General features: G+C 44.0%; 2 protein-coding genes across 2 annotated transcripts; both read right to left on the minus strand.

Moving 5' to 3' along the window:
- Positions 1–4931: 4931 nt before the first annotated feature.
- LOC4335086 (DNA repair protein RAD5B) lies at positions 4932–11168 on the minus strand. The gene is made up of 18 exons (XM_015779127.3): positions 10128–11168; positions 9883–10016; positions 9626–9764; positions 9480–9533; positions 9066–9224; positions 8820–8971; positions 8638–8722; positions 8025–8216; positions 7643–7786; positions 7389–7538; positions 7196–7263; positions 6987–7109; positions 6770–6869; positions 6503–6615; positions 5846–6419; positions 5674–5745; positions 5465–5563; positions 4932–5374 (listed from the first exon to the last, which is right to left on the minus strand). The coding sequence occupies exons 1-18, from the start codon at positions 11043–11045 to the stop codon at positions 5252–5254; spliced, it is 3399 nt and encodes a 1132-aa protein (XP_015634613.1). The 5' UTR covers positions 11046–11168; the 3' UTR covers positions 4932–5251.
- A 2187-nt stretch (positions 11169–13355) lies between these two features.
- LOC9272088 (riboflavin biosynthesis protein PYRD, chloroplastic) lies at positions 13356–17236 on the minus strand. The gene is given in 5 exon segments (XM_066309224.1): positions 13356–13750; positions 15291–15787; positions 16115–16416; positions 16837–17047; positions 17049–17236. Coding segments are annotated over 5 exon segments (1185 nt in total). The 5' UTR covers positions 17123–17236; the 3' UTR covers positions 13356–13649.
- Between the last annotated feature and the right edge of the window lie 1285 nt (positions 17237–18521).

Genomic DNA, 18521 nt, shown 5'->3' on the forward strand with positions numbered 1-18521 from the left:
CCGTCTTTGACCAGACAAGATGCAGGTCTCGTCAAGAGTCATTTTATCTCTGGCAGTTTGCTCATCATTTTTTACTTGGCTGTGTTTAGATCTAAAGTTTGGATCTAAACTTCAGTCCTTTTTCATCACATCAACCTGTCATACATATAATTTTTTTAGTCACATTATATCCAATTTTAACCAAAATCTAAATTTTACGCTGAGCTAAACGCAACCCATTTGTTTCAATGGAGTGTGTACATGCAGGACCAAGAACCAGCTACTGATCATTTCAATGGGCCGACAACCAGTCACAGCAGCAGCAACGATACGTCATATATTTTAGACGAAGAGTAGTATAATAAGTAGAACTGGAGTATTCCGCTGCCAATGAAATGAAGTTTATTTTATAGCAAGAATGGATTTATAGGGTGGTCCTCAGACCACGCAAAAAATTCGCCAACCCATATACTAAATATAGGAATTTAGGAAAAAAAAAAGAACTCTAACACATGAACACAGCCTAGAAAATGAGGTTTAGAGTGCATCCAATGAACATGCACTTGTTTCCAATACTCCCTCCTTCCCAAATGTTAGACTTATTTCATATTTTAATTTTTTTTCAAATATGTTAACCATATTTGTAGTTTTCATTTATCTAAAACTTAAACGAGGAGATAAATTAAATGTTTAATCGGAACCTGAAGAGTCATCTTAACCCTTATTAGTTGTCTCTTTTTAATCTTTATTACATGCCAGATGTGTTAATTTCTCCTTTGTCTTGGTGATAAAATTAATATGTTTAACTCTTTTGGTGAAAGGAGTACTACCTATGAGCCCATTAAGAATTATTTTTCAAATAGAAGAAAGTATAAGAGAACAAGATTATCTAGGAAGATTAGTAAAACAAGATATTTAGTCGATACATTACAAAAAATTACTTTTACTAATCATCCCTCCTCCTCGATCAACCAGCCAAGATTCCTGTCCAAATTAAAATGCTATAACCAGTTACTTCCTCCAATCTGCAATGCAATTAACAGAAACATACAACGATTGTAATGACAGTCCAAATCCACGTGCATTTACTCAACTTCCTGTACATTTTCATGAACATTATATTGTACTTCCCTACGAACTAAATAGATTCCCCCAACTTCCATGTACATTTTCAGGTACATTGTACTGAGAATAAGTCTAAGAAATCCACGGGAGCAATCCCCTTCTATAATTGCATCGAAAATTCTTCCTTGAAAATGAATGGCACAACAGAGGTACTGAGAAAGAAGTCTAAGAAATCCACAGGAGCCTAGCAATCCCTTCTTCTATAATGGTAGCAGAATTCTTCCTCGAGATCGACTTTTTACTATATTAGACCAGTGTTACCTCATCAAACTCGAGTGGCTTCGGCCACATGCCCACATCCTCACCAACTCCACCTGCTATGAAATCCTAGGAAGATGAGAGGAGAGGAAAGAAGGCCTGAACCCTAGATCCCAAACAGGGAGGGGCGACGGTAATGGCTTGCCAGAGGAGGAGGAGAAAAGGCTAGGGCTGGTGAGAAGGGAGGCTCAATGGTATCTTGAGTATCTTGAGCGAGGGAAATTCCCCTCTGTAAACATGGTTTGGTTCCCAAGGATCCCACATGAAACGGGTTTGGAATACCTCATCCCGTGGGCTTTCAATTGGATAAGAGAATTGGCCCATAAAATTTTCTCGTTGGTCTTTTCTTCGGGAAATGGGTCAGAATCTCAACAGAATTCAGGCTACTAAATGAGACATATTGTGGTATAAAACTTTTCTCCCTTGATCGATCTCCTCCAAGCTCTCTTAACCGAACAAGTAGAGACGGGGATCAGCTAGTCCCATATACTCCCTCCGTCCCATATAAAACCAACCTAATACCGGATGTGACATATCCTAATACTACGAATCTGGACATACATATGTCCAGATTCATCGTACTAGAATATGTCACATCCGATCGTAGATTTATTTTTTATGGGACAGAGGGGGTATAAGGTGGTGTTTGGATGGGAGGGACTTATTTTAGTTCCTCTCAGTAAGTCCCTCACATCCCAAACAGCCCCTAAGACCCTGTTTAGATAGGGCTAAAACTTTTAAGTCCCTATCACATCGGATGTTTGGACACTAATTATAAATATTAAACGTAGACTATTAATAAAACCCATCCATAATCTTGGACTAATTCGCGAGACGAATCTATTGAGCCTAATTAATCCATGATTAGCCTATGTGATGCTACAGTAAACATTCTCTAATTATGGATTAATTAGGCTTAAAAAAAATTTGTCTCGCAAATTAGCTTTCATCTATATAATTAGTTTTGTAAGTAGTCTATATTTAATACTCTAAATTAGTGTCTAAATATAGAGACTAAGGCCCCGTTTGGCACAACTCTAGCTCCCAACTCCAACTTACCTGGAGCGGGAGCTGTGCCAAACGGTCCAGATTCACCTTTTTTTGGAGTGGAGTTGGCAGAGCTACTCCTAGAAAATGAACTACGGGGGTGGAGCTGGGTTTTTGCTGCTCCACAGCTCCACTCCACCCCAAAAGACCCACTACCCTCTAATATTTTAGTGTATTTACACGAAAATGCCACTCAACTACCCTTTCACCCCTTCTTTCCTCCCGTTCTCTCTCCTCCCCCAATCTTCCTCCCAATCCCGAGCTAGTGCGGCGGCATCGGCGGGCTGCGGCAGCGTCGACGGCGACGGGTAGCGACAGCGGCGGGCGGCGGCGGCTGCGGGATGACGACGGGCGGCGCGCACGCGCGGCCGGAGGCTGGCGGCGGGGGGGGGGGGGGGGGGGGGGCGGCAGCGGCGGAGAGCGGCTGTGGGGGGACGAGGACGGGCGGCGCGGCGGCGGGGCCAGCAGGTGGCGGCGGCCCATCTTCTTCCCCATCCTCCGACGACGGCCACAACCGGTTGTGGCGGCGTCTGCGTTGGCAGCATACGGGGGCAGCAGGCCACGGCGCATCGGCGGCGGCAGGCGGTGGCGGCGGCTGCGGGCGGTGTTGCGGTGGCCGCGACGGGCGGCACGCGGCGGCGGCGTCGGCAGGCGACTCGCGTGCGGGGGCGTCGGCAGGAGGCAGCCTGGGCGACGGCGGCGGCCTGTGCGGCGGCGCTTGCGCAACGGCTTGGGAGGCGGCGGAGATGTGTGGGCTTCCCGGCGGCGGTGGCTCGTGGGCTGACCGGCTGCGGCGGCAACGTCAAGGCGACGCCTAGAAGGTGTTCGATGAAATGGCGACAAAGGATGTAGAAATGTGGAGCTGAGTAATCTAGCCAAACACTTTTTTACCTACCTCAGCTCCTAGAGGAGCTAGCTCTCACCGGAGTTGGAGTTTGGAGTTGGGAGTTGGAGTTAGGAGCTCTACCAAACGGGGCCTAAAGTTAAGTCCCTGATCCAAACACCACCTAATATACCAACTTAATAATTCTAAAATGAGGCTGTTTTCTGTCGAGCATGCACGTCATTGACCAGACCAGATGCAGGTCAAGCGTCAAAAGTCATTTTATCTGTGCTTGGTCATCATTTTCCTTTGATTTCATTTCAACGGAGTGTGTACATGCAAGACAAGAAGTAACAAGTTGAGATAGGCCGACAGCAGTCACAGCAGCAGACAAGTCGGCTGAGTTCCTTTGGACGAGATGGGAACCAATCTGCTCACAGTCCATTAGCACGTGATTAATTAAGTATTAGCTATTTTTAAAAAAAATGGATCAATATGATTTTTTTAAGCAACTTTCATATAGAAACTTTTTGAAAAAAACATATCGTTTAGCGGTTTAAAAACGTGCGCGCGGAATTCGAGAGAGAGTAGTTGAGAACATCGTGTGCCGAACACAGCAAACTCACTTTGGAACAAGAAAAAACCAAGGGATACTAAGAATTTTTATCAAAAATAATCATACAGAACCCTCTAAAATAAAGAATTGGTTACTACCCATTTTTAAAAAAATTCCTATGAAATAGACTATTCTAATGATTTTTTTAAAAAAAAAGTATGAGGTCTCACCTCATATTTTTCTCTGCATGTGTCAGACTTTCTGTGTTTTTTGTGTGCTAATCGAATGATAGTTTTGAAACTTTCATATGTTTCATAATCTCAATGAGTAGGACATTCTATTCCTACTTTTTTTTTCTATTTCTATCTTTCTTTCAATCCTACGTTTCAAAGGGGCGAATATATAATGGTAGGCCATGCTACCAACGGATGAAAGTATTAATCTAGTCGTTGTATTTGAATCAGAGGTTAGCTTGAGCACGCATAACGAGATGAGCAATTAGCTCATTAACTATTTAAAACTTGAAAAATATATTTAATTTGTTTTTAAAAACTTCTATTTGTATTTTTTTATAAAACACAATGTTTAGTAGCTCAGAAAATATGCTCCCTAAGCATGATAAATTAGCTATGCCATTAACATGATTAGAACTAAGCGTAACACCTTACAGGTTTACACCAACAAATATTGAAGGAGGCCGTTCAAACATGATACTCCATCTTATACAGCATAGATATATATTTAAGGTGTATATGATGAAACTATTTTATATCTTTGGTAAGCGAAACACAGTTGTAGTGGAGGCGTGAGTGAATAACTCCATCCACCAAATTAAATCCTATTGTCAATTAATATATTTGTGTATTCTCATATTACAGAACCAGAAGTTATACTTTCATTGTACATAAAAGGGAAACATCACATCTATTTTTTTAATTTTAATGCCATGTTAGTGTAGTACTGCTCACAAAGTCACAAGTTAGGTCAATTACCTAGGACTATGCATTGTGAAGTACAGAGAATGTATGTAATTGAGAGGTCATGTCCTTCGATATTGTAATAACTCTGTTTAATTAACAAAAATCCCCCTCCCAAAGAAAATTTTCTTCTGAGAAAGAGGTAATAGAACAAAACAGGTCAGTATATACCATGGATGAAAGGAAGCCTCAGTAGAGATTTTTTACTCCCTGGTTAACACCAACAGCCATTTCAGCACAATAGATCACGATTTAGAAAGGGTAGAGGCCTTTCATGTTAAGAAGAGCCACTATATACAAAATGTTCAGACCAGAATGGAGATATATCCACAAAATCGAATGGGCACATAGTTTCACACCCATTCCATCCCCATTCACAAGTCCGAACCCTTAAAACATTGGATCATTTCCCCTAAAATGCTAGCAAGTCTCCAGGGAACAAAATATGAACTGTACAACATCCTGCAAACTCATGATCAAGACTTCTCATGTAAACAGCATCTTCAGTTGCTCGATACGAGCGGAGCGGACTTCATCGTCGGTCAGCGCCCCAGAGATCATCCTCTGCTTGCACGCTTGCACCTTCTGCATCCGCTCCTCGACCGTATCCTGGAATCCAGACAGAATGTGTTTTTATTTTTGCTGTGCTTTCTGGCAAAAGTGAGCAGATGTTGTGACTGGGATTGTCAATGTCCTTACCTTGACGATGAAGCGCCTTACTTGGACCGCTCTCTTTTGCCCGATACGGTGAATTCGCATGATAGCTTGTTCTTCCACTGCAGGATTCCACCATGGGTCCTATATGAATGCAAAAAAAAAAAAAAGTTGATGTGACCATTTAGGTTAGAAAGTTGGTGCAAGAATAAGTATTTGCAGGTCATTGGATTGACAGTGTATAGTTCAATTACCATTAGGAACACATTGGAGGCAGCAGTCAAATTAAGTCCAACACCTCCAGCCTTGAGTGACATAAGTAGCACCTAATTTTCAGGAAAAAGGATTTTCAGAATATGTGATGCTTCAAGAATCAAACGTTGCAGAAAGTAAAGCAAGAGTACAACTAGAAATGTATGTGCATACCAGCTTGTCCTTGCTTTCACTGAACTCCTTCAGAACCTTTTCTCTGTGTTTCTGGCTGAGCTTCCCATCAAACCTCAAGAATTTGATCCCTTTCTGATTGAAGGGAACCTCAAGAAGATCGAAGAAGGAAGTGAACTGACTGAACACAATGCTCTTCTCCCTCTTCTCCTGAAGGCCCTCCAGGATCTTGATGAGTTTTATCACCTTACATGAGTCCTTCCAGTTATTCTCAGGGTCAACCTGGAATCGACACTGACTAGGCAATGTGATCAGCTCAGATTTGGTAATGGGGCTTCGGCAAAGTGGGCATGGTCCTCCAGAAGGCGTCCTCCAGCTAGAGAGCAGGCACTCACGGCACATCCGGTGCGCGCATGGTGTGAGCACTGGATCATCAGAAGCTGATTCAAGGCAGATTGGACACTCAGTAGTTGCGCCCTGGCGGATTTCTTCAACAACCTCTTCTACATACGCCTGTGAAGGTGGCGCACTGCGTCTCGCGGAATCACGTTGCACCCCATCAAGGAACCTCTGTGCTAGCTCATCGAGGTCAGTATACTTCTGAGTATCAGCTCGACTGCATATTTAGAATTTAACAGGAGTTAGAAATGACATGATGAAAATGTAAGGGAGCATATTTCTTTGCAATCCATGTCTAACCTGATCACTAGAAAAGGGTGGTCGCAGCACTGCCTTAGCCGAAGGAGTAACTCAAGAATATTAGCGTAGTTGTTAAGAACACTGCCTTGTGCTACAAATTTATCAAATTGAACCTGTTGGGAGTACCATTTTGTGTTAGACAAAAACAAATCTCAGCCATGAACATTAAGAACTATGGGAACAATGGTCCAAAGAACAATTCAGTGAAGGTTCCAATTTCTTATATTAACCCAAAGTCCTGAACAAGAAAATTTAAAACAAAGATACCTTTGATCTCCTGAAAAGCGCTTCATAGAAATCGCGTTCATCTTCAGATTGTTCGCACTCCACAATCTCAATATTAGCTGGTGGGAGGACTAGTATGGGACTGGAAACAAGCATTTAATTGTTGTGAGCAACAGTACTTCCAAGAGCTAAGGCATGGCAGATGATAATTGATGCAGTTTATTGTGTTGACAAAGTAACAAAATAATAAAATGCGTACTTTCCCATTTTGTCTTTTGTTTCCTTCGTTCTCCTCAGCATGAGTGGCCTCAGAATAGCTCTGACAAGTTTCAATCCCCTCTCATCACCATTCTCATAAGGTCTTTGAATCAGCTTATTCCACCTTTTGAAATCAAAACAGCTTGAGTCAGATTTTCAATCCCAATAACACATCGGATTAGATTTTATGTAGCCAGAAAATGTTCGTACCAACTTGCGTCACCCCATGGTTCTACATGTAGGAAGCAAAGAAGACTGAAAAGGTCCTCCAAATTATTCTGCAGCAAATGTGATACGGATAAGTTAGCTTACTAGAAACTACAAAACTATTCATCAATGCTTCAAATTCTGGCAGTTCAACAGGAAGTATTAAAATAACAAATGGCAATGGTTGCAAACTCACCTGCAATGGTGTACCCGTAAGGCACCATCTGCAATGAGAAGTTAATTCATAAGCTGCTCGTGCTGCTTTGGTTCTGGGAGATTTGATCGTATGTGCTTCATCGAGCACAACTCTATACCAATCTATCCTGTGAAAGATACTGCTGCCATCCTGTAAATAGTACCATTTTTCGTTAGTTAAAATATAATGACCACTTCTTGCAAAAAAAGCTATGACCATTACACTGTAGAGAAGGCCACAGTCCAAACTCTTACATTCTTGTGAGCTGATTGAAGAACACCATAGGTTGTCAAGACAACACTATGCTGAGCCATGAATCTCAGGTCAGTGGTTCTGTCGCCACCATAGTAGACAAACACAGAAAGAGCTCCTGGTGTTGAATGTGCCTCCAATTCATCCTGCAAAGGGCAATGATCACATTACTAGTCTTGCAAATCAAAAGTTCCTAGCAGAAACTAGAAAAAGGATCAAACAAGCTGCTTGAAAATGCAAGGCTGGAAAAAATGAAGACAAAAGAAAGACAAACCTAAAAGGTTCCCCTTTCAATTGTTCTCAAGTTGAAAGCAAGCAAAATAAAATACAACTATAAAACCGGAAAAGTACAATATAATGGTAAGCATAGATATAATTTCTTACCTTCCACTGGCCTAGCAATGCCATTGGACAGATTATAAGTGTGCCTCCTCTTACAGAGGATCTCGAAGTTTGTGCCTTGGTGTCACGATCTCTAGTACCCCTCTTATCTTGTTCTAACTCCCCCCTTGGGTTTGATAGTATTAGAGCAATAGTCATGACAGTTTTACCAAGACCCATTGCATCCGCTAGTATCTGCAAAGCAAGAGATGACACATATAGCACCATCAGATTAGGCAGATGCAAATATTCATATTCTAACAAAAATTTCCCCTGAAAAACATGCATATATACAACTTCCTCAGAAAAAAGTGCGGAAAGTGAGAAAGCATTGCAAAAGCAACCATTTCTTCAAAGTTTGTAAACCCCAGCAACCATTGCAGTGTTCATCAAGCATGCAAAAGCAACCATTTCATTTGTTTATATTAAAGTTCTAGTGGTAATATTAAAAAAGCATATAATGCTGCATTGGGCAATCTAATGAGACTACAAAACAAATCAGGGAAAGCAGAACACTACCATCTAGAATTGTCATTAAAAAAATAATACTGTCTATGTACAGCCTAAACAAGGTACAATGCGTATACGAGTGACCCTTAAAACAAAACAAACTTACCCCTCCTCTTGCTGACTGAGTTACACTTTGAAACTGGGTTGTTGCCTCGCCAGTGAAAACATTGACATACACTGCAGGAGCTCTCCTGGAAACAAACATTACAACTTGTGAATATTTAGTTCTGGACATTTTCCTAATTAACATTTCGATGCAACTATGCAAATGAAACTGAAGGAACATACTTGTCGACGATTTTGTAGGCACTCCAACAGGGATGAAGGGTTTTTTTGGCTTGATCACCATCAATACCCTTCTCCAATTGAGACATCCAGAACAGAGCTTCCTTCTGGTATGGTTTTAGAACGGAGACAAGAGTGCTTGGGGGCTCTGCTTCCTGTATTCCACAGATTGTTTAAAATCATAACATTGTTCATATACAAACATTCCGATAGTGCAGAGTGGCAATCAAATAGAGGTCTTGTTCTTACCTCCAAGTCATATGTTTCAGCAGTGCCAACAATTTTGTTTAATGCAGCCTCTGAAATAGCTTGCTCATCAGTGCCTTGCTCAGGAAATGTTTGGCCAGCTGTGCGTCGGTTTTCCAATCCAACTATAGCCATGGGTTCATCTTCATCATTGTCATCACCCTAGTTCATGTATCCAAAACAAAAAGATCAACAAAAAGCACATAACTCGGAAAAAGATATTACATGCTAGCAGAAATTATCACGGTAACAATTCATAAAGTAATTTAGATCAATGCCACAACGAAGTACATTTTGTTTTAGCAATCAATTAAGTATATTTAATCAAAGGCTTGCTCTTCTGTACTACATGCTACAGAGACATACGATTGAACAAATAATCACAGTTCACGATTGGCAAGAGAAATTGAAGCTCACCCTTAGATTCCGCGGTCTCTTTCCTGCAGCAAGCTCCTCAGGAGTGATATCAGCCTGCCCATGACACAAGCATTAGCATATACAATCATCAGGATCAAGAGCACTACAAGAACTGAAGAGTTTCAGGGAATTGACATGAGTGCTACCTTGGTGAATGCCCTTAGCTTGAGCAATCTGAACAGCCTGTAAAGAGGGTTAGTGGAATAATCAACATTTGCAGGAGCAAGCAGGTCCCATGATGAGTTGTTGCCGCTTGCGGTGAATACAGAACGGTGGATGTAGAAGCTGCAGAAAAGGAAAAAAAAAAAACATTACCATCAACAATTTAACACAAATCATCACAATGACACAATACACAAACTAAAAAAAAGAAGAAAAGCAAACATGCATAATCAACCATTACCTAACATACAACAAAATCTCCTGCATCAATCTCAATTCCACCGTGGGAAACACAATCTTCCCCTGAATCTTCACCTTGGATGAGCTTACCAGTGGCACGAGGCACTTGGTCCATTCTGTAGATAGCTTCCCAATCTACAATAACAATGAAAAATAACAGAAATTAATACAATTTCTCACAAATAAATCAACCATTACCAACAACATTATTAGAAATGAAATGATAGCATCACAAGAGCAGCAAACCTCTCCAGCTCGATTGGTGGAGAAGCGCACGATCTCCGCCAAAGCAGCCGCCTTCTTGTTCGACACCTTGATCCCACCATAGGTCCTCTCCAATGAGGGGAACGAGAAATGGACGAGCTCGCCGGCGTCCAGCCTCCGCCTCCCGCGGTTGGTGGACAGGCCGGTGACGTACGACCTGCCGACGAGGAACCAGTCGCGCTCCTCGGGGAACTCGCCGAACTCGGCATCAGGCGGCGCCACCACCATCCTCAGATCACTCGACGGCGGAGGCGGCCTGGCACGCACACGCCGCGACTCGAGCATCTCCATGGCCTCCGGTGGCGGCACCGCCCGGATCGGCCTCGGGTTCAGGTACGGCACCGGGTGGGTCGCCGTGAGGTCGATGGTGTCCGCCTCGTCGTGCACGCGAGACCTCTTCTTCGGCCTCGGCACCAGGCTTATGCCGGCGGCGTTCGCCGTCGCCGCGCCTCGCTTGGCCGCGACGCCGTCTTCCTCCTTGACCCGATCCGGCATCGGAGGCGGCGCTTTGACGAGCAGCTCGTCCTCCCGCTCCTTCTTGACCCTCGCGGAGCAGCCGTTCGATTCTTGGCTCCCCAGGGGCTCGTCGTCGAGGACCTCAACCTTCACCGGAGGCGGCGGCGGCTTCGGGGCGGCGCCACCAGCGTCGCGTTCCGCCTTCACCGGAGGAGCAGCCGTCTTGGCACCTTTACCCTTCTTGGGCTCGGGTTTGTCCTCGACGCCGGCGGTGGCGTCATCGAGGAGCGCGTTGATGGCGCGCTCGGCGTTGCCTCCGCAGCGGGAGATTGCGGCGACGACGCGGGCCTCGGGGAGGCCCGCGCCAAGAACCGCGCGGACGGCGGCGATCTCGTCGGCGTAGAGCACCTCCTGGGACGGCGACTCCGGCCAGTCGCCGTGCATGTCGTCGCCGCCGGCGAGAACAACGGAGGCGGGTGGATGGAGGAAGGGATTGAGGCGGAGGCGGAGGAGGAGGAGGAGAGGATTGGGGATGGAGAAATGGCGGGGACTCGAGATGGGTGGTGGGTTTTAAAGGAGGTTTTTCGCGGGAAGAGAAGAGGAGGGAACCCGGAAATGTTTTTGGCGCGAGAGGCAAATTTTTACCGCGGTTTTTTGAGGGAGTAAATGGGTGGGAGATTGGAAATGACAGCGGCGTTGGAAATTGCACTGCTCGGCCTCGGTCCATGCGTTGGAGTGGACTGGATTTGTCACAAATCTGTTCGAATTTCTGTTGAATTTTTATCGCCCAAATTTAGAGCTTCCCCTCACAAAACCGCCCAGTTTATTTTTGATTTTGAACCAAACTCACAAAATATTGTGAAACTCGTTATCTCGTCTTGGGTGTTGTTTTCTGCCACGTTGGGTGGGTGAATTCAGGTTGTTACATGTTCTTAACTATAAAAAAAATATTGAAAAATAAACTACGATAAAAAATAATCCCAAAATCTAATCCAAATTTAATGTTGAAAATTTCAATTTTTGCTGATAAATAGTATAAGCATAAGCTAAAAATGAGGCCAAATGTCTTTAGTGCGCGTGCGAAACTATTAGTAATTTATTTGTCTTTAGACCTTTACACATGTTGTTAAGGATATCCAGGTAGCACATGTGCATCTTATTATCATAGTGTCATTCAGATTCCAGTTGACTGGCTACTTGGTTAGTTTAGGACTTTAGGTCAGCGGATCATTGTCACGTTGACTTCTCGTCTGACCAGTGACCACAAAGGGAAAGAATAATAAGGGCATGTGTAAAAAATACAGGAATATAATAGGAATGCATGTGTAAAAAAGATGATTGAAAAATGTAGAAAATTTGTATGAGTTGATGTTCGGATGGAGTATACCAAAAACACAGGAATTTTTGTTAGATAAATTGAGGCCGTTAGAACAAAACACAGGAATTCTCAAGCTAACGAGCTATTCTCAGTTGTCCCCATGCTTGGATGATGTGATTAGCAGCTTCCCCAAGCGAAGGAAATCAAAAAAATGAGCTGTGAGTAGATGGGAACTTTCCTGTGTTTCTGCCATCAAATCCGTAGCAAAGGAATATTGCCTTTAGTATTCCTATGACTCGTTCCAGGGATGATCCAAATGCGGATAGCCTGATACAGTGATTCAATCCATATGAATCAAAATCCTACACTTATTATCCTTCATTCCAAAGGAGGCCTAATACTTGTACATGTTCTTGTGCACCGCCTAGCATATCCAGAAACATGACCACGGTGGATTAACAATGAGATACTCCCTCCGTCCCTAAATATAAGGGATTTTGGTTGGATGTGACATATCTTAGTACAACGAATCTGGACTGTCACATCCAATCAAAATCCCTTATATTTAGGGACAGAGGGAGTACTATTTAAAGATAAATTAGCATCTTTCGGCTGATAAACTGATGTATGAAGAAATAAGTGTGTAAACATGTTCACAATGAATCCAAACGTACCGAGAGGTATATTGGGCAAAGCTCTTCTGAAAATGAAGATCCACTTCAACTTTTTCTGAGCGGTTGGTTCAGATCCAATCCAACAAACCAGGATGGACCCCAAAATTCCAGTTAGAGAGTTGTTGCCGAAGGAGCACCCAGGCCATGATGCCGTTCCAAACTTACTTTGAGAAGAAGAATTGGACACAATAATCGAATGAAGAATCCCATGGTTTCCATATCAAACTTGCTGATGCAGGATTGATCATCTCCCAAATTGCACATGGTATGCAGAATTGCAGACTGTATCCCCAAAGGCATTCCACTTCCATCTGACTGTATCCTCGAATTGATCCGCCAAGGACAAGGGTACTTTGCAAAAGCAGTTTCCAAATGCTGAGATATACGGTCAGAAGATTACTTGAGAGATCATGTCAAATGTCTTCCACCCGTTGCTCATTTCGCATCGCACAAAAGACCATACTGTTCTTCCTTTTTTGAGTGTTTGTATGGATTTGGCTCCAAGCTTTTGAATGGTCGCAGTCCGGTCCAATTTGATTGCAAAAAGATTGCCTTGTGACTACAATGACAACATCTGTGGGTGCAGCAAATAGAGCTTGGCTTGTGTGATTGTGTCATTGCAAGGAGTCGATGAACCTACTGATGGGTTGTTTCGAGCACCTCATTCATACCACTAGGCCAAGTGGATCTGGAGAGCTCTAGCAAATTTCTCCAAATATGGTACTTGAAGTCCTCCAAATTCCATACATGAGCATGCCTTCTGCCAATTCACTTTACATTTTCCACCATGAACCTCCTCATCCTCAGCCAATAAAAGTGCCTTCTATCCTTGCTGACTTTCCGGAATATGGCCAAGACATGGGCCAAGGAAGGCAAAAACTCTACTTTTGCCAACAGCCAAGTTAATACAATTCTAAGAATGCGTGAAAAAAATGGCATGACACCTGCTCAATGTGACCATCTAGCCATGCAGTCAAGTTTACATGTCTGTCTGTTTACCAGAGTCAGGCGAACAAGCAGAGCAACTCAGGTGAGGATCATCAAACAGAAAAGATACTATACATAGCCCTCAAGCAGCATGCATCCATTTACCTCCTTGTGCTCCACATCCTTCAGTGGAAATGACTAGCTCCCACCAAACGCCAGGTGACCTGGCCCTTTGAGGCTTTTTTTAGAGAAAAGGCCGAAACGACCCTGCTTACTGCTTATATAGAAAGCAAAATTTGTCCTTGCTGGGGTTTCCAGCTTACATCAAAGTGCATACATCAACCAAAGGGGACCCCTCCGGCCCAACTCAACAGGTTTAGACAAGAGCGTATACAGCAGACATAGCAGACCCCTCCAACAAAGTACCAGACCGTAAGAAACTCTAACTAACCCACCCCAGTTCTAGCATTTCGCAGTTCAGCACAGCAGTCCTTTAGTCTTCTTGTCAGCAACTCCAGTTCATCAGTCTCCGCAACTTTGAAGAGTGGCCTCCACTGCATTAACAAAGAAGTGATTTGGAAAGGGAGTATTAGTGGGGAGTAGGTTATTTTATCACGAAAAACCATGTTATTTCTGGTAATCCAAAGAGTCCAACAAACAGCAGCAAGCAGCGCCAATTTAACATTCATGTGTTTGAAAACAGTTCTGAGCTGAGCTAAACAGAAAAAATCATCGAAGTTGACAGGTATCCGGTCCCAACCCAGCACATCTCTACACAAACACCAAACAAAAGTAGCCATAGGGCATCTGAAAATGATATGTTTTGTTGTCTCTGGCTCCCCACAGAGTAAACACAGGACTGAACCACTCCAACCCTTTTTTGCTAAATTAGCTGAGGCTTGAATTCTATCTCTCAAACCTAACCAGATGAAGTGTTTAATCTTTAGAGGGCAAGGAGCACTCCAAAGCTGTTGTAATTGGGTGTCTATCATCCCCCTGAAAGTTAAAACTCTGTAAAGGGACTGGGTAGTGAAGGTTTTATTATCCTTTAGAGCCCATCTCAAAGTATCATAAGTCTGGCTAGTGCTAATGTTCTCAATTATGACTCTCAGCTCTTCCCATTCATCCATCTCTCTTGGGCCAAAAGATCTCCTAAAAGACAGCCCCTCTATCCCAGCCTGTTTGATTTCAGCCACTAGTATAGATTGTTGATTGCAAATCTCAAAAAGTAAGGGGAAAGATGTTTTTAAAGGACAAGGGTGAACCCAGACATCCTTCCAAAATAAAATGTGTCTACCATCTCCCACTAGCCATTCTGTTCCCAGTTTCACCCAATCTCTAGTGCTTAGCACTCCCTTCCAGAATTGGGAGCCCTCCTCAGCTCTGCACTGGAACACTCCACCCTCTTGAAGGTATTTGTTCCTTAGGAGGGAAGTACACAGACTTTGATCCGGAGATTCTAGTTTGAAAATCCATTTTGCCAACAAAGCAATGTTCATAGCTCTAGTTTCAGTAAAGCCCAAACCTCCAAAGTCTTTTGGGAAAGCCATATCCTCCCATTTCACCATATGGTATTTCCCATTTATTTTGTTTCCAGCCCAATAATATCTCCCTCTAACCGAATCAAATTTGTGGTGAACACCCTCAGGGAGGGAATAAAAGCCCATAGCATATGAAGGAATTGAAGATAAGCAGGCATTAATTTGAATAGCTCTTCCAGCATGGGATAGGTTACCCATCCATGTTCCCAGTCTTTTTTCTAACTTCTGCCCTTTGAGGCTTTGGTCACTGTCCAGATAGGCAGGAGCTCCACAACAACCTTCTGTACCAGCTTCTCCTCCTGAAAGTTTTTCAGAAGATATGCAAAGTCTCCTCCAGCCTCCCTAAAATCCACCAACACACTACATAGCCCTCGCTGGGCGAGAATTTCAAGAATGAACTCCAAGCTCATCCGATCAAGGACTAAAACTTCAACTCCTGGTGGCTTCACGGTGACAGGACTGTCAGTCAGAACTACTGCCTCAGATGCGCATTCTTCTCTGAGAAACTGAATATTTAATTGGGAATTTCCTCCCTGTGCTATGATGATATAAAGAGGCTGCTTTGCACCAGCTTCATGGGATGTAGGCAAGGTAGTCATATTGACCGAAATGCCTGAAATTATGACTCCATCATATTCTTTCAGTAACTGTGAGTAATACCCTCCGGGTTGATCAGCTCCAGTCCCAATTTGATTTACGACGACTCCATTCACAGAGAGCGTAGTTCTGTTATTCATGTGGCAGACAAACCATCACCGAATTGCACACTGTATTTCAAATGAAAGGGAAAAAAACAGCATGATATGTCGTGGAACAGAAGATGACAATTATTGCACTAACATAGCTTAATCAGTTAGCATCCTAAATTTGGCCAAACCACATTGTAGAAGAACTATCGCGGTAGATATGTAACATTGTTTGCTTGCAAAAATTAGCTACAATATAATACGCGTTAGCAGATCCATAATTGCAAACCATGTGTACTGCCATTACCTAATTAAATAAGTGCCTCAAGAAAAAGAAAAAGAAATAGGAATATGGTTGCATATTTACCTCAAAGTTGCAAAGGCCTTCCCAGTAAGCATGCAATGGATATAAGCCTCATTTAGGTTGCGGCATAACGCTTCTTCCTCCATACACACCCTGACATCAATCCCAGCACTTTGGAGCCTTTCAATCCCCTTGGATGCCACAATAGGATTTGGATCAGTCATCCCAACCACGACATCCTTAAGTTTGGCATTGATGAGTGCTTCGGTGCAGGGAGGTGTCCTCCCGTAATGGTTGCAGGGCTCCAAGCTCACATAAGCCGTCGCATTCTCTGCTAAATCCCTAGCATCTCTCAGAGCAAATACCTGCGGTTGGTAACACTACTATGTTAGTATACTAGTATCAACTTCGTTATAAATCAGCATTAAGTTTTCTAAGTACCAAACGGACATTTTTCTTTTCCATAATCATACACTGTGCACTGGTTTTTACAATACAGAGCTGCAATTTCGCTCGTTGTATTAATATCTACTAATTCCTTAATTTTTTCATACACACATCTTACAATGTTACAGATGGTGTGGCAAAAATCAAGATTAGGCACAATATTCTATCACACATTGTGCGTGATGATTCCATCTGGATTGAACGGATGTGAAAAATCTCGACATTCTTAATCTTGCACGAAGCAACACTAATTAATGAATAATAATGATATAAAAAAAAGCCATTCTATTATTCATGTACCAAACTCTAAAATGAGAGTTCGAGAAAGGGGAGGCAACCTCGGCGTGGGGCTGGCCGGCTTCGGGGTGGAACCCCTCGCCGACGACGCGGCCGCCGCGGACAACAACGCAGCCCACCATGGGATTCGGGCTGGTGTGGCCGGCCGCCTTGCGCGCCAGCTCCACGCACCAGCGGATGTAGACCCCGTCGTCGTCCATGTCGGCGCAGGCCAGCCGCGGCGCACCCGACCGGGAGGCGCGAGCGGCGAAGGGAGGTGGAGGTGGAGGCGGCGGGGCGCGGGGTGAGGTGGTGGCGGCGCGAGAGCGAGACGGGCGAGGAGGCCATGGCCGCGGCGCCGAGGAGGAGAGGACGCCGTTGGAAGTCGCCGCTTCCGGCGAAGGGACGGGCGGACGGGGGTGGCGCCGCGGCGGAAGCAAAAAAAGAAAAATTACGAGACCTGCCATTTCGTTGATCTCCTCCTCTCTTGTAATGACACGTGGCGTTTCACAATCTTAAAGCAAAACGCCAACCTAAGAGCAAGTACAGTAACGGGCTACAAATCGGTAATAACCACACCCACACGGGGTTACCGGTGAAAAATCACGCACTCGATTGTCGATTTCCTTCCACGCGCAAATCAATCGCCATCCCTTTTCCTTCGCAACCTTCCTCCGCACATCGCCCCATCTGCCTCCTCTGCTCGCCGCACCAACTCGTCCTAGCGCCATCACCGATTCACCTCCAGCTGCCGCCAATCCGCGCTCGCCTCACCGTAGATCACGTCACCGTCCGTTATCCACCGAGACTTCATTAGGTCATCGTCACACCACCTCACCCCTATCCCCGCCAGTCTCCGTCGCGCCGTCCGGTCCGTGGGCTCGCTCTCACACCAACACCGTTTCCTATACCGGCCCTCACGTCCGGTCTCCATAGCTCTATGGCAAGTTTGCTTCTGCTGTCCAGTTTCAGTTTCTTCTCCCTCCCAGTTCATTATTTTCTTTTGCCTATTTGATTTTGGCTACGATGAACGAGAGCAAAACTATTTTGTCCTGCACAGGAGATGTTCGATTGAGTGCCGCATAAACAATCGCCAACACTCTTAGTCAAACATTTTGTTGTCGATGGTAGGACAATTTTAAGGGCATGTTTAGTAGGTGAAATGAAAATTTTTGAGTGTCACATCTGACGTTTAACCGGATGTCGGAAGGGGTTTTTAGACACGAATGAAAAAACTATGCAATTAGTTTTTCTTTTTATCTATATTTAATGTTCCATACATGTGTCTAAAGATTCGATATGGTATTTTTGCAAAAAGTTACTGGGGAATTTAAACAGGGCCTAAGTGTCCGCCACCAGTGATGTGCACTAGGGTTCCCGATCTTCCAAAATGTTCTGATAAACAACAATTTGGGCGGAGTCGCAACACAAATCGATCCGGCTTCTTGAACGCACACGCTCTTGAGCCCCGCAATCGCAGCACCACGTCTCTTCTGGTTATCACCCATGTCGAAACGCGGATGACCTCGCCGAGAAGGCTAATCCCTGTTTGCCAATCGAAGAACACAAACAAGAACGAGATAGAAAACAAGCAAAATTGCACATGAATGATTAAGCTCACGAGTTGGGGTCTTACAAACCGATCTAGCGGTGAAACTGTTCTCGACATATTAATCTAAGCAAAACCCAAAAACCTAAAGATGGCGGCGGGTACTGATATATAGAGTTTAGGGTCATGCAACCCCCT

Source organism: Oryza sativa, chromosome 4 (assembly GCF_034140825.1).
Source record: "Oryza sativa Japonica Group chromosome 4, ASM3414082v1".
Classification (NCBI taxonomy): Eukaryota; Viridiplantae; Streptophyta; class Magnoliopsida; order Poales; family Poaceae; genus Oryza; species Oryza sativa.

What these genes read in the sequence shown, in the direction of transcription:
- LOC4335086 (XM_015779127.3), bottom strand. Translation starts at nt 11,045, where the DNA reads ATGCACGGCGACTGGCCGGAGTCGCCGTCCCAGGAGGTGCTCTACGCC. An exon ending in CATTGCTAGGCCAGTGGAAG is followed by an intron (nt 7,787 to 8,024) that starts GTAAGAAATTAT and finishes TGCCCTTTGCAG; the next exon opens with GATGAATTGGAGGCACATTC. An exon ending in TTACGGGTACACCATTGCAG is followed by an intron (nt 7,264 to 7,388) that starts GTGAGTTTGCAA and finishes CATTTGCTGCAG; the next exon opens with AATAATTTGGAGGACCTTTT.